The 13,985-nt window shown below is 45.8% G+C and overlaps 1 protein-coding gene across 1 annotated transcript in view; it reads left to right on the top strand.

The window, feature by feature from the left end:
• PRLH (prolactin releasing hormone) overlaps positions 1–13,512 on the top strand; it is a 94,083-nt gene extending 80,571 nt beyond the window's left edge. Inside the window, exon 3 of the mRNA XM_078683811.1 lies at positions 12,708–13,512. Within this exon, the coding sequence (XP_078539937.1) occupies positions 12,708–12,874 (167 nt within the window). The 3' untranslated portion in view covers positions 12,875–13,512. The remainder of the gene's footprint in view (positions 1–12,707) is intronic.
• Positions 13,513–13,985: the final 473 nt, after the last annotated feature.

Genomic DNA, 13,985 nt, shown 5'->3' with positions numbered 1-13,985 from the left:
TATCAAAAATAACACAGGGTCAATAAAAGGGACTCTGATTGTTAAAGAAACAGTGTGATTTATGGTGTCAGAGGTAACTTGTTGTGTTTGAAATTAGTTCTTTGATTCAAGCCTCTGTCTTCCTCAAACGAATCAATCCCCTCTTTGGTAAACACTGACCGGCAGACAGAGCATCCCTCTGCTCTCGTTCCTCCTCCCCCAGATCTTCATCCATTTGTTTGGTCATCCCCTTCCCTCATAGACCACCCGTTCTGCTTGCATGCACCAGTCCATGTCAGTTTCCCAGTCGTTAAACACAGGTCCGGAGCCAGCCCCCCACTTGCATGCTATGTTGCGTTTAGCTATCATAAAGCCCAATGTGGCCCAAAGTTTCTATCCCACTGTTAGGTCAGTTTTCCCCCAAATGTTTAGTGACACCCTTGAGGGGATGCCTCCACCTCCTTGCCACATAACATTTGTATGCGCACAACAATCTTGTTCCAGTATTCTCTGATCTTGAGACGGTCCCACTATAGATGTAAAAAGGTACCGTCTTGGCCACAATTCTTAGGACAAAGTGCTGAGCCAATTCTATTCATTTTAACTAATGTGGTGAATGTATATGTCCTATGGAGTAGTTTCAGTTGGATCAGCCTAAAGCGGGACCGTATAGCCACCTCCCGAGGAGACGCAAGTGCCTCTAGCCATTCATCATCATCCAACTTCCCTATGTACTCCTCTCCTTTGGTTAAAGTTAAAAAGTTAAAAGATTTATAAAGCGCTAGTAGACCAGGCGGTTTCTTTGTGCTGAGGACGGACGTAAGTGGAGAGTAAAGAGACAGCCTACTCGGCAAAAGCTTGCAAGAAAAGCCACGTCTTCAGAGCCCTGCGGAAGTCCATGTAAGAAGCAGTGATCCTGATACTGAGGGGTAGAGAATTCCAAAAAGAGGGGGCCAAGAAGGAGAAACTCATGCCGCCATGTTTCTTCCTTTTAAAACAGGGAATGCACAAAAGGTGTTTGGAGGAAGACCGAAGGTCGCGGGTGGGGACGTAAGCCTTAAGTTTAGCGGCTGTAAAGGCAGGAGCTGTGCCGGCTAAAGCCTTAAAAATCAAACAGCCAAGTTTAAAAAAGAGCGTTCAGAGAGAGGTAACCAATGTAAAGCTTTTAAAAGCGGGGTAACATGGCAGTGTTTGTTGACTAGCCTGGCAGCCTGGTTCTGGATACGTTGGAGACAGCAAAGCTCGTACGCCGGGATGCCCACGTACAGAGCATTTCCGTAATCCAGACGAGATATGACCATGGCTAGCAAGATTAATTTGAGTGCCGCATTAGAAAAGAAACGAGAGATTTTACGTATGATACGTAAGTTAAGAAAGCAAGATGAAACCACCGCACTGACTTGAGAGTGCATGGAGAGGTCACTGCTGACTCTAATACCAAGACTTTTGACAGACGCTGAGGGAGAGGGGGGGGGCAAGAGAAAAGGGCCAAAAAGAGGAGGACCAGGGACTGGAGGCACCATCAGTAAGCACTAGCTCGGTCTTATCAGGATTGAGCTTAAGGTGGTTGAAATTCATCCAGTCGCTGATGAGTCATAACTGATTGAAAGTTAAGGACAGAAGAAGAAGAAGAGATGTTAGAAATAAGTTGGAGGTCATCAGCGTAACTAAACACTGTGACGTCCAATTTTTGAAGAGCAGAGATGAGAGGGAGAATGTACAGATTGAAAAGGAGGGGAGAAAGAGAAGAACCTTGGTGGACACTGCAGGTGATGCGGCAGGCAGCAGCGGAAAATCCGGCCAGCTGAACGGCCTGCTGGCGATTCTCCAAAAAAAAGGAGATCCACGCCAGAGAGGATCCCCGGAGACCAGCGCCCTTGACACGATCGATCAGGATGGTGTGATCGACCTTGTCAAAGGCGGCTGACAGATCCAGGAGGACCAAGGCCTGAGAAGAGTTGGCGTCAGCTCCGCATCTGAGTTCATCCAACACAGAGAGGATGACAGACTCTGTGGAATGCGCAGGATGAAAGCCTGTCTGATGGGGGTCTACAAAATGCGTGTTCTCGATGAAGGAGCTAAGGCAAGCTGTAACATGACTCTCCAAGATTTTCCCCAAAAAGGGAAGCAAGGACATGGGGCGAAAATTGCAAGGAGAGGATGGATCTGCCCCCACCTTCTTCAGGATGGGAATCATTTTAGCAGATTTGAAGAGGTCAAGGACCGTCCCCAATGAAAGGGAATTGTTAACAAGTGATAAAGGGTGGCTCTTGCAGAAGTGGACAGGTCGTGGACAATCGAAAAAATGTCTTTGGGCTTATTAGCTGAAAGAAGAATTTTTGAGGTAAAGTAATCCGATTTAGCCTGAAAAATAGATTTCTTATAATCATGTAGCAAAGTGAAGTACAGCGATTTTAAAGTAGGGCAGTACCTAATCCTCCAATGACGTTCAGCCTGCCTGAGAGCCAACTTTTTAGATTTTAACTCAGGAGTAAACCATCTATTGGAGTCATGAAGGCGGCGAGTCCTAAGGCATTTGAGAGGGGCCAACTGATCGCAGGCTGAAGATAGCCAGTTGTTAATTGCGATGGCCTGGGAATGAGGGGAAAGGTCAAGTATGTTAGGACGTGAGGATGAGAGGGAAGAGGTATGTCCACTCGTCCCCAATTTCGAGCCCAGGTGTTAAAAGGAAGCAGGAGTTTACTAGCCTCCACAATGTTGAAGGAAAATGAGATGAAGGAGTGGTCACACCAAGGACATGGGCTGATGGTTGGAGTAGGGATGTTCAAATTAATTGACCAAACCTGGTCCAGGATGTGACCATGAATATGAGTCGGGGAGTGTAGGTGCTGGGAAAGATTCAGATTGCAGAGCAGATCAGTGAACTGTTTGGAGTGGGGATCCTCCCGTGGGTCAGAGGGCCAGAAATTGAAATCGCCCAACACCAGTAAGCGAGAGTTGTTTACAAGCGTAGCCAACAGTTCCTCGGCTGCCTGAAGAAAAAGGGGCATGGACTGCGGTGGGCGATAAAAAAGAACGCAGGTATGCACTTTATCCTGTGTTCCAGGGAAATTATTTAATATTTTCAGGTATGTTAATGAAATTGCCTTTTTGTCTAAATAGTCATCTAGGATCCTATCTTCCAAAGGGGAAGAGGCTGAGATATCTGTGTCCTGTGGGATGACCCGTTGCAGTGTCTGCAGTATCTGGAGGTATCAGAAAGTCTCTGTGGGAGCCAATTCATTGTCTTTCTCTAGGTCAGCGAAGGGTCTAATCTTGCCCCCCACCCATAGGTTGCCAACTCGGGAGAGACAGATCAGGCCACACTTGTTCAAGCCTGTTTAGCCTCCCAGTAGTCCCAGCCTTCTCGAGTCCCATAGTAGCGTGGCTAGAGATATCTTATCTTTCCACCCCAGTGCTGTTGACACCATGTGCCATATTTTGACTGTCGTTGATGTTGAGGTGATAAGTGGTGCCGCCTGTTTCCCGCCATAAATGGCCCTAAAGTAGCCCCATGGTCTCATGTTATGCCTATTCATACTATAGGCTAGCTCGTCTTGGGCTACTTGGACCCAACAGTTAATTACTATGAGTTGCGCTGCCCAGTAGTAGTATTGTAATGCTGGAAGAGCAATCCCCCATCGTATCAACTCCTGGTCAATTTGTTTAATGCTATCCTTGGAGTTCCTTCATCCCAGAGAAGTGCCCGTATCTCTGCTTCAAATGCTGTAAAGTACTCAGGAGGGACCAGGTATGGTGTATTTTGCAATAAGTATACAAATCGGGGAAGTGCCATTATTTTATATAGGGCAGCCTTTAATAATGACAGAGGTAATGTCCTCCAATGCCGCACATCCTCCTGTAGGTGGCGTAGTGGGAGGTCTAAATTGCGATTCTAGAACACTCTTGGGTCTTTAGTTACTTAGATTCCCTGGTATTTAAATCCTTCTGTCACCACACGAGCTGTACAGGTTCTGGGGAGCCACAGCCAGGCACCCCAGAGAATGTATATCAATGATTTAGCCCAGTTTATAGTGTACCCTGAGTGTTTTTGGTATAAGGTGAATATGTGAAGCACTCTGTATATGGAAGAGTAAGGATTGGCCAGAAAGAGGAGAATATCATCTGCGTAGAGGGAGATTCTATCTTCCCAATCTGCTCTCCATTTAAGCACTCTGATAAGTGGGTCGCCCTGTATCCACACCTCCAGAGGTTCCAATACCAGGGCAAATATCAACGGGACAACGGGCATCCATGCCTAGTTCCTATGTGAATTTTAAAAACTGTTGGTCGTCCACCGTTCACCAATTGTGCCAGGGGTTCAGAGTACAGGACCCTGATGCATGTCAAAAATGTGTCCCCAAAATCCAATCTCTCTAGGACCGCGAATAAAAAGAGCCATTCTATCATATTGAATGCCTTCCTAGCGTCCAGTGACATTACAATCGCCTCTTCCCTGATGCTCTCGGCTCTTCCCAACACTCCATAGAGGTGCCTTAGGTTGAGTGCGGTATTTCTACTCTGCATGAATCCTGATTGGTCGGGGTGAATCAACTTATGCATCAACGGAGCCAGGCGGGTCGCCAGAACTGTAGCTAAAATCTTCACTGCTGCATTAAGTAGAGATATCGGTCTGTATGAAACAAAGTCTTCTAGCGGGTTGTCATCTTTATGGATTACAGCAATATTAGCCAGTCTTTGGCTTTCTGGCAGCGTCCCCGCTTTGACACTTTCCTGAAACATCCGTAATAGATACAGAGCCGCAGTGGAAGCTGTTACTTTATATAATTTAATCGGCAGGCCGTTGGGGCCCAGCGGTTTACCCGTTTTCAATGTCCTGATTGCCTGTATCACTTCGCTTTCTGTAACCTCTAGTTCTAAACTGTCTCTGTCTGTCTCTTCGAGGGAGGGCAAGTTAAGAGTGGACAACAGGTACCGTGCTTCGATCTGGGTAATCTGTATTGTCGACGTGTATAGTTGACGATAGTAGGCTGCAAATGTGTCCGCTATTCCAGTGCTTAATTTGTAAAAAATGAAGTACAGGTGCTCAAATATTTGTCGGAGGCCACACCCACTTTCTTCCGGCTCCACCCACTTCCTCCAGTGGGTCCCCACAGTGGGTCCCCACACAATTAATCCTACGTATGTAAATCACTGTATATGAACTGTACATAGGCCAGGCCCAAAGGACTACAAGTTGTCGGAGCGACATGTCGTCCTTACAGTTAGACAGTATAGTTTAAGACTGCTTGATCTGGAGAAGCACAACCTCATAATTGACAATGGAACACCATAATTGGGGGTTCTCTTTAATAATAAGAATTAATTCCTACCCAATTAACCCTTTTTGCAACATTAATATATGCTCTAACCTATACTTTCAACTGTGCTTGCAGTTCTTTGATGACAGTTAATAATTTACTGTTGTATATTTGGATTTTTAACTTATAAACTGTAACAAAATTATGTCTCTAAGAGAAGCAGTAACCCACAGACCTATTTACATTATGTGCACTTTTCATCTGCATGGCATATTAACCCTCAACCTAATGAGGAGTCAAAACCTCTATGATATGCAATTCCCATCGCTCTCCAGGAAGAACATTAATCACAGAGTTCTCTTTAAATCTGTATTGTTGCCTGGAAATTTGCTGGAGACCAGGAACCCGGCAGCAGAAGCTTTTAAAATTAAAATAAACTTACAAACACTGCGCTCCTTGAAATCAGCACCCGGTTTGGTGGTTCTGGTGGTACTGCCCTTGAGCTGGCCATGAGACCAATTAAACACTGGTGTCACAGTGTTACCTCACCGTGGCACAGAGAAGGGGCAACACTGCCAGCACATCCTAATTCACCTCTACAGCAGGCACTGCGTGTGTGGACTGCGACAGGACAGAAATAAAATGAAAAACTTGCCCACGGCAGCAGGTGGCACGTGAACAGGGTTTTGCTGAGACCAGTGGCATTCACAGGGACTTGCTCCACAGACGGGATTGGCTGCTGGCACAGCAGTTATTTTGGCCTGTATCAAGCATGAAAAAAAAGAAAATACCGAGTGAATACTGTTTGTGCTAACTAGAATATAAAGCATGAGCACTGCTCCAGTACTGGCGGGTGTTACGCAATATTTAATGAAATGCTGTATAGGTCGCTTGGGTTGGGGAAGTATCACTCCCATGAATGTCAGTGCCCCTCGCTTTCCACCAGCTTCTTCAATCCCGCTGGCCCTTTGATAAGTTTCCATAAATATTGCACATGCTGCCGTGTTTTGACCTTGCATTGAGTTAAAACAGAACAACTCCACAGTTCTAAATCGCACACGTTTACGAGAGTTCTGCACCGCTTTGATCCCCTCCAAGTGCCTGCCTCCCCTTTGTTTCCGGTCACTAGATAGGGCAACTCCAGCCACCCACCAATGCCACATCCTCCAAAATCCGCCGGGCACCGTGGTAATTATAATAAACAAAGGACTGTGGGGAGGTGGCAGCGCCGCATGTGAGCGCTTCTTCGTTGTGTCCCCTTTTGGGGTCGGTGTTTGGGTAAGGACCCTGCAGGACGGAGGTTATTTTATGGTAGCAGGCTCGCGCCTGTTGGGCGAGGGGTTCGCCCACATTCTGGGAAGTGCGAGACAGAGGAACTTCTTTCTCAGCTCTGCACAGATACTTCAAAAAGAGACCAGCTATGCACGGATGACGAAAGCACAGCACTGCCCAAACAACTTGAATCACAAGCATGAGGCTTGATTACGTAGGAAATAAACCTTTAACAGGTGCGCGTGCGCCACATTGCACACCATAGAGAACAGGAATTATTAAAATACTGAAAAAACAATATCTGAAAGAGATAAATATGCACGGAAAAAAACAGCATTTCATGTGAGTCAACAGTCAATTCTACCATGTCAATGATTAGAATGAAAGGGGTTAATGCCAAAGGGGAAGGCCCTCTCTTTCTACCAGCCCCCAGGCCCTGAACATTGCACACTGTGCCGAAGGCATAATTGCTCGGATCCGAAGTCTGTTTAACTTTATTAAACGCCGTGACTGTCACACTGCGCTCAAGAAAAAAGCAGTGTTAATTTGGGTACTTACGTGGTTACTGTTGGCACTTCCTTTATTAGGCTTCCTTCTCATACACTCCAACTCGACATGCAGGGTGATTGGAATTCTTCAATACGTCATGCTGAACTGGCGGAGACTCATGCAGTGTGTGTGCGTGCGTGCGTGTGTGCAGGCGTTGGAATAAAAAAAGTTACGCACACGCACGCTGCTGCCGCCCCTACCCCACCTAACCAAATCCAGCCCAATCATTCGCCCGCCCACAGCAAAACTGAACTGAAGTCAAATTCTCACGGAACCACGGATGTTGATTAATTATCGGCACCGCAGCACTCTTCACCGGGGACTCAGAGGACTGTGATAGTGTGAATTACAGTGTAGTGAGTCAATTATTTATACAGTGACATAACGCATGCAGTTCATTCATTGCTGTGAGTTGGCAGTGGCTCTCAGGTGTAGACCCGGCCCTGAAAAATAAGTGCCGGTGCTAAAGGCACAAATTAAGCACTGCGCTATTCCCTGTCGGACTCTAATTTGTTCCCCCATTCCTGAAGTGATTTCGAATACCCATCTAGAAGTGTGTTCTCTTCTATCTAGCAACGCCAGCAGCCTGCCTGCCCTGTCACCCACTTCGTAGAGTCGATGTAAGGTCGCACTGTGATGTGCTCTGGCTTTCTTCTCGGCTATATCCCTGTATTCCTTCTGTTTAATTTGCAACCTATGCTGCCCCTCTGGGGTATCTGACAGTAGTAGCTGTTTATTTGTCCTTCTTATTTTCTTATTCTGCATCACACCTAGAAAGAGGAAAATGCCTCTAAGGATTGATTTTGTGCAGGAAGGTGTTTCTACTTGCACAAAAAAATCCTGCCTGTAATGCAGGCTCCCTAGCACCATGGCGCAAGGGTGTCTGCGTCTGTGCTAGGCAGCACTCAGTGTGAAAGTTCACAGAGAGTGCAGGAATGCACCAGATATCAGGGGCGGTGTGTGACATTTGAAAGTGGTGGGGCGCAAAGTGATTTGCATACAGCACCGTAGCGAGCGAGCACAGCGAGCGAGCCCGAACCCCAAAAGGGGGATTTGGGGGGTTACCCACCCCAAGAAAATTTTGAAGAAAAATCGTGCATTTTCAAGCAAATTTGAGAAAGCAGGAAGGTTAATAAAGCAATTGTGAAAGTGCAGTTATTACATTAATAGATGGCATAACATAGGTAGCTGCTTATTCAGTATAACCACAGAGCTTCATACATTCCGTCCTATTATGCCCAGGTACTGAATTCAGACTATAAGACTTTAAATAAATACCAGCTTGAAATACCATGTTTTAACAGTGTGGCTCACGCTCGCACCATGCACAGCTTGAGGCAATTAAATAAAGGCATGTCAGTCGCAATGATTTAGATTATCAGCTTTCACAAAGTGCTAAAACAAATGCCGTCCTGAACAGTGCCGTCCTGCCGTCCTTAGCAGTGCCCACCACATATAGTGCCAGGTAACCTCCTAATGTCCCAGGTCCAAAAAAAAAGGTCTCACTATCTACTACCGCCATGTTCGAGTTGTATTGAAATATGTAGGCAGCTTCAAAAAGACTCAATATAGGTAGCATGCGCTATTAAAAAAATAAAACACTTTCACAAAATACCTAAGAAGGCGTACAATTCACAGGGACTGGTCAGACACAATCACTATGAGTGGCAATTTGGGTATATTTTAGTCTTGCAACAAGCCCGAGGGAGGGGCAGACAGCTAAACAAGTCTGGTTGCCTAAAACAAATGTAAATGTGCTCAACTGGTCAAATTGCGTTTACGCCGGTTTTGGCTGTAATTGATGGCATCACTTCAAACTTTCTGACAATGCAACCTATCTTATACTGTCAGTGATGGAACTTTCAAATATTTACGTACATATTCACATTGTTTTCTGGCACAGACTTGGACCTCCTAGCACTAAACATACATAAATCATGGGGAATTAAAAAACAGGATGAGATTTCCTTAAATAGGCATATGTTAACATATTTTTGTAGTATAACACTAATATGTACTTATGAGTGTAGTGTTTAGTTATACATGGCTGCTTAATTTGCTAAATTGTGACAGGCATCCATGTATGCATGTTCAAGAGTTAAATAAACACAGAAATATACAATTTTACGGCTCCATTTATTCTCAAAGCACAAAATAAACATTGAAATATATATCAGTTATATAGGCAAACAATAAATATGGATAAATACAGACGGAAATGTTAATAAAATAAATACCATAAAACCAGGAGCCCTAATCATGATGGATGATCAGGGGGATACGTCCACACCACGGGTGAGTCAGTTTGGTGGCCTTACTCCAGCCACTAGACAGTGGTTGGGGGAAGCTAGTCTAAGGAATATATGGAGGTACATGCATCCCACGTCCACTGGATATACTTTCTTTTCAGCCGCACATACTACAATATGAGCCATGTAGAGACTCGCCGGCACCTAAGATCTGCTGGCTCAATACTTAACTCCTATGTTCACATACTGACAGATTCATTGGCAGCCATAACCTTATTTCCACAGACTAACAAAATATCAGGCAGCTCTGTCTCTACCCTACGGGAGACCATAAAGGTGGTTGAGTGTGCCACTCTATTGCAATAAAAAAAAAAACGGTGTTGGATCTAGCCCTGATCTCTTGACTGGGTGAGAGTACTCTGCTTAATTCAGAGACTCTGTCCATCACCACACCTTGTTGTAAATAACTCTATTGCAATAGCCACAGGCTAAAATAGGGATCGACACACCAAGCGGCTTAAATTAGAAACCTAGGTTAAGGAACTGGAAGTCTCTCACACCCAATACGGTTCAGATGCAGTTTTCGCTGTCAGCTAACGGCAGCACGGAAGCCACTACAAGCACTAGATATGGGTTGGGCAGAAGAAACATTGCTTAGGATGAATGCCACCGATAATGAGTCGTGCCCTTAAAAATGGAGCACAACATGCAGATTTAGGTGCTTTCTACATGTCCCGGTATTTCCTGGGTCTTCTGCTCCATTACATTTCATCATATTTGACCTGCTAGAATGTATAAGGGGGGAAACCAAAGGTGCTGTCTTTACTGAAAACGGTAAATACCAGTAAAAAGAACCAGATGATATGATTGGGTTTCTGCTAACTTACAACGTGCAAACCAATCTATTTGCGTAAGGACCACACGAAAAACCCGCGGATGCGCATCTGGTATGTTTTATTGTAGACTTGGAGACTAAGCCAAGTTCAAGCACAAGATGACAACTTTGTGACTCACATGCGTCTGACCTTTAGACTTCTGACTCTAATTAGCAAAGCAAGACTGACAGGGTGATTATTATGAGGCAAACATGTCCCCAGGGCGGCGCGAGGTGCTAGTCACAATGAAGTTATCTCAAGACGTCCATGACCTCTGTAGTTACATTATGGCTATTATTAAAAAGTCTTTATTATAGGAAAAATCCTTTTTATGCTGCAAGAAGATGGAGATGACAGTTTAGGATGTTGAGCGGTAGTTGTAGCTGAACTGCGCGCCCAAGGAGGTTATAAAACATTTTAAGATTGAGCGGGCCTCTTACCGGCCTGCTCTGCGCTCTAAAGGGGTAGAATAATTTTTGTGAAACTCACTCTGCGCGCATTCAAACACTGGCTAACACCGTCTCCTGATTTATCACAGGAGAGCAAATTCATCTTGTAGGTATTAAAATGTGTATTAGAAAGGCTCCGTTGGAATCCTAAAGAGGCAAGGCAGGGGAGGACGTGCAACCCTAAATATCGAAGGGCAGATGAAATGGGAACCATACACTTCACAATGTGCAATAACGTGACATGACAGGCAAAATATCACGTTCCCTAGTCAAGCTCCCACCACACCTCGGAATACGAGGCCTGTGCAGTTCTTGAACACCCACCCTAACCTTACAAGAGTCCCCAAACTGTGCCCTCTCCCTCTCAAAACCACCACACACAGCTGGCTTAGGGTACAACAGAAATATTAAGCTGGGGTCAAAAAGGCAGGGCGCATGCTGGCACATCGTCTCAGAGCTCAAGCAGTGGACCGGAGGATCACTGAACTGCAGGTACCTGGCGGGTTCCCTGCGGTCTCGGGGTGAGGAATTTGCCCATGACTTGGAGGCTTTTTACGCCACCTTGTATGCAGCAGATACCCTATTAGACTCTGATGCGGTAACCTATCTCTCACAGGACCCCTCTCCCGATCACAGCACTCACCGTGACCGTCTTCGGCATCTTCTTGGAAACTTTCCACAACTTCTGCCAGCGGCTCCTGCTGCGCCTCGAGTCTCGCAGCCCCTCCAGGGACGACTGGCACCGGGAGGCTGTGGGGGGGATCACACATCGGGCCTGGGGGGCTTTCTCCGGGGTCTGCTTGCTTCTCCTCCTGCCCGGGGTCGCGCCACTCTGCCCCCGCCCACCCACGCGCGGCATCCAATAATGGATGTTGCGCGGTGGACCAGCCAATCCTGGCGCTGCATGCAGCACCAGGATTGGCTAGGGGGGCACACTGTGTACTCGCCCTGGGTAGCCTTTGAAAACCCGGTATGGCTGAAGCCGCACCCCCGGCCCCTCCAACATGCCTAAAGTGTTTTGCTGGCATTGGCGCATGCGCGGGCAAGTCTCAGCCCGGTAGTCTCATGCGCACAGTGCTGGCCTGCTGCAGACTGTCACTCAAGCAGCTGCAGCAGACCAGCAGCCCCCCCCCCCCACCCCCTGTGCACTCCGACCGCACCATTACATTGACATGATCCGTGTCGTCACTCCCGCGCTGCGCGTGGCGCTAATTTGTGAAGATAGAATTAGTGTGTAATTATGTTTGCTGGCTTAAGCTTAGCTGCAGTGCCACGGTCGGTGCGTCCAGGGCTTAGTGGGGCTACGACCCTACGCCCCAAAGGACGCACCGCGGCTGCCAGATATAAGTAAATATGGCACATTCGTGCTCTCTCCATTTCTCGCAACGCACAGCAGCAAGTTGTCTCTCTGCGTCGTGTTGTGTCAAATGTTAGTAAATCTGGGCTCAAGTATTCTGATAGCACACCCTATAAGATCATACAGCACCTCATGTTCCATCACCTTATGACATGTACCACAAGACACCACCAAAAACCCCACAACACAGTTGAAAATACACCAACATTCCACAACATATATCACAATACTGAACTCCACAGTGTAAGAGACAACACATGCAGGACCACTCGCTACCATACTACCCTGCATCACCCGACACCACACCTTATTATGCTACTCCACACCATAACGCTCCATTAGAAATTAAGGCCCCAATTCACAAAGGAAAACTGAGAGGAAAGTCGAACTTTGTGAATACTGAAAGTCGTAAAGTTAGACTTTTGGTATTCACAAAGGACATTTACGAGTAGTAAATGCCCTTCGTGAATACAGAAAGACGTAAAGTTAGACTTTCGTCTCACTTTACCTTTCTGAATTGGGCGCTAAGAATTCTTATGACTACAAATATAAACCTTCCTGCGAGCTACATTTTTAGCTCATACAGGTGCATTTTTTGCTATCTAAGTTGTATGAGGTATGCATGTCTCACTTATAAAAAAATTTCTGTTGCGCTGTACATAGCTGAGACTCACATTGCAACATTTCCAAATATGCCATATTTTTACCCCTTGCAGATCCAGACATCGACCCCTCTTGGTACACCGGACGTGGTATCCGACCAGTAGGACGCTTCGGCAGGAGGGGTGTCACGGAAGAGGGCATCAAGAGGCCCATTTACAGACGCGCTCCCCAAGCCTGCATTGCCCTGGAAGACAGCAGCGAGTCTTATCAAGAGGAATAGGAAGAAGAAGAATAGTTTTCTTTTCTTTTTTTAAAATAAATTATTGTCACGATTTCCTTATTCATTTCCCTTCCTCCACCCCCATCCCACTGAAGACTGATTTAATCAAATGTAACATTGTGCCTGTCAGTGATATTACCTAATATGCTGCATTCACATCTACTGTATTTCTCTACTAATAAAAGAAGACATGATGGGATGAAATTCGCTTTCCAAATCCATTAAAATGTGGAATTTCTTATCATCTTAGAAAGAATTTAAAATCCCAGTCGAAAAACTGCAATTTTCATCATGGCACTTTTGCGGGGAAGGCGTGCACATCCAACCTATATCAGTTTCGAACGAGACCAAATCCTCCTAAATGTGTTGAGGGTGGGGGTATTGTTAAACAAATGCATTAAGATATTTAAAAGACTAAGCAGCTGTTCAATAGCGTAATGGTGGCCCCACAACAGTAACCAAATGTATGTATATATGTATTTCAGAAATCATGTGAGATTATTCTTTGAGAATTGTTAAGCTCACTCCTATTTATTACAAAGCACTCTCGCAAATTCACACATTTTTCCTGAGTGTAGGGTGATGTGCAAGGTAGTTGTCCTCAATATATTGCGTCCTTTGCACAATTACTTCTTTGGCTTTGGCTTTGGTTCCATCGCGTCGCTGGTCCTCACCAGAGTTGGTGTGAACTTGTGATGTGGAGTGACCCGTATGTGCTCCCTTTTACTAGGTGTAATTTATATTTTTAGCCCGGTCCTTCTCCACTATGGCCATCATTGAGGAAGTTTGTTGTGTATGTCTGGAGTAGTCTCCCCCCTCCCCAACTCTATGGAACCCCCTACTGATGAGCGATATAGTATCTTGTCTATTTTCCATAGCAGCCCCCACAGGTGATGGCGGCTATTTTTTGTTGGTACTCTTCAAGAGTTGAGGGTCAGTGTTGTCTCCCTGCGCAGAATTTCTGGGCACCTGTCGAAAGGAGAGTGAGGCATATGATCTTCCCTTAACCCTTTCATATCCTCATTGGTGAAAGAACTATTGCAGAATACTCCTTTGAACGTTAGAGCACCTCTCAACAGGAATATATGCTACCCACTCCCAACCCCAAGAA

The sequence above is a fragment of the Lissotriton helveticus genome, chromosome 3_1 (assembly GCF_964261635.1).
Source record: "Lissotriton helveticus chromosome 3_1, aLisHel1.1, whole genome shotgun sequence".
In the NCBI taxonomy this organism is placed as follows: domain Eukaryota; kingdom Metazoa; phylum Chordata; class Amphibia; order Caudata; family Salamandridae; genus Lissotriton; species Lissotriton helveticus.
The sequence above is the reverse complement of the archived record's forward strand: the minus strand, read 5'-3'. Positions and strand labels throughout refer to the sequence as shown.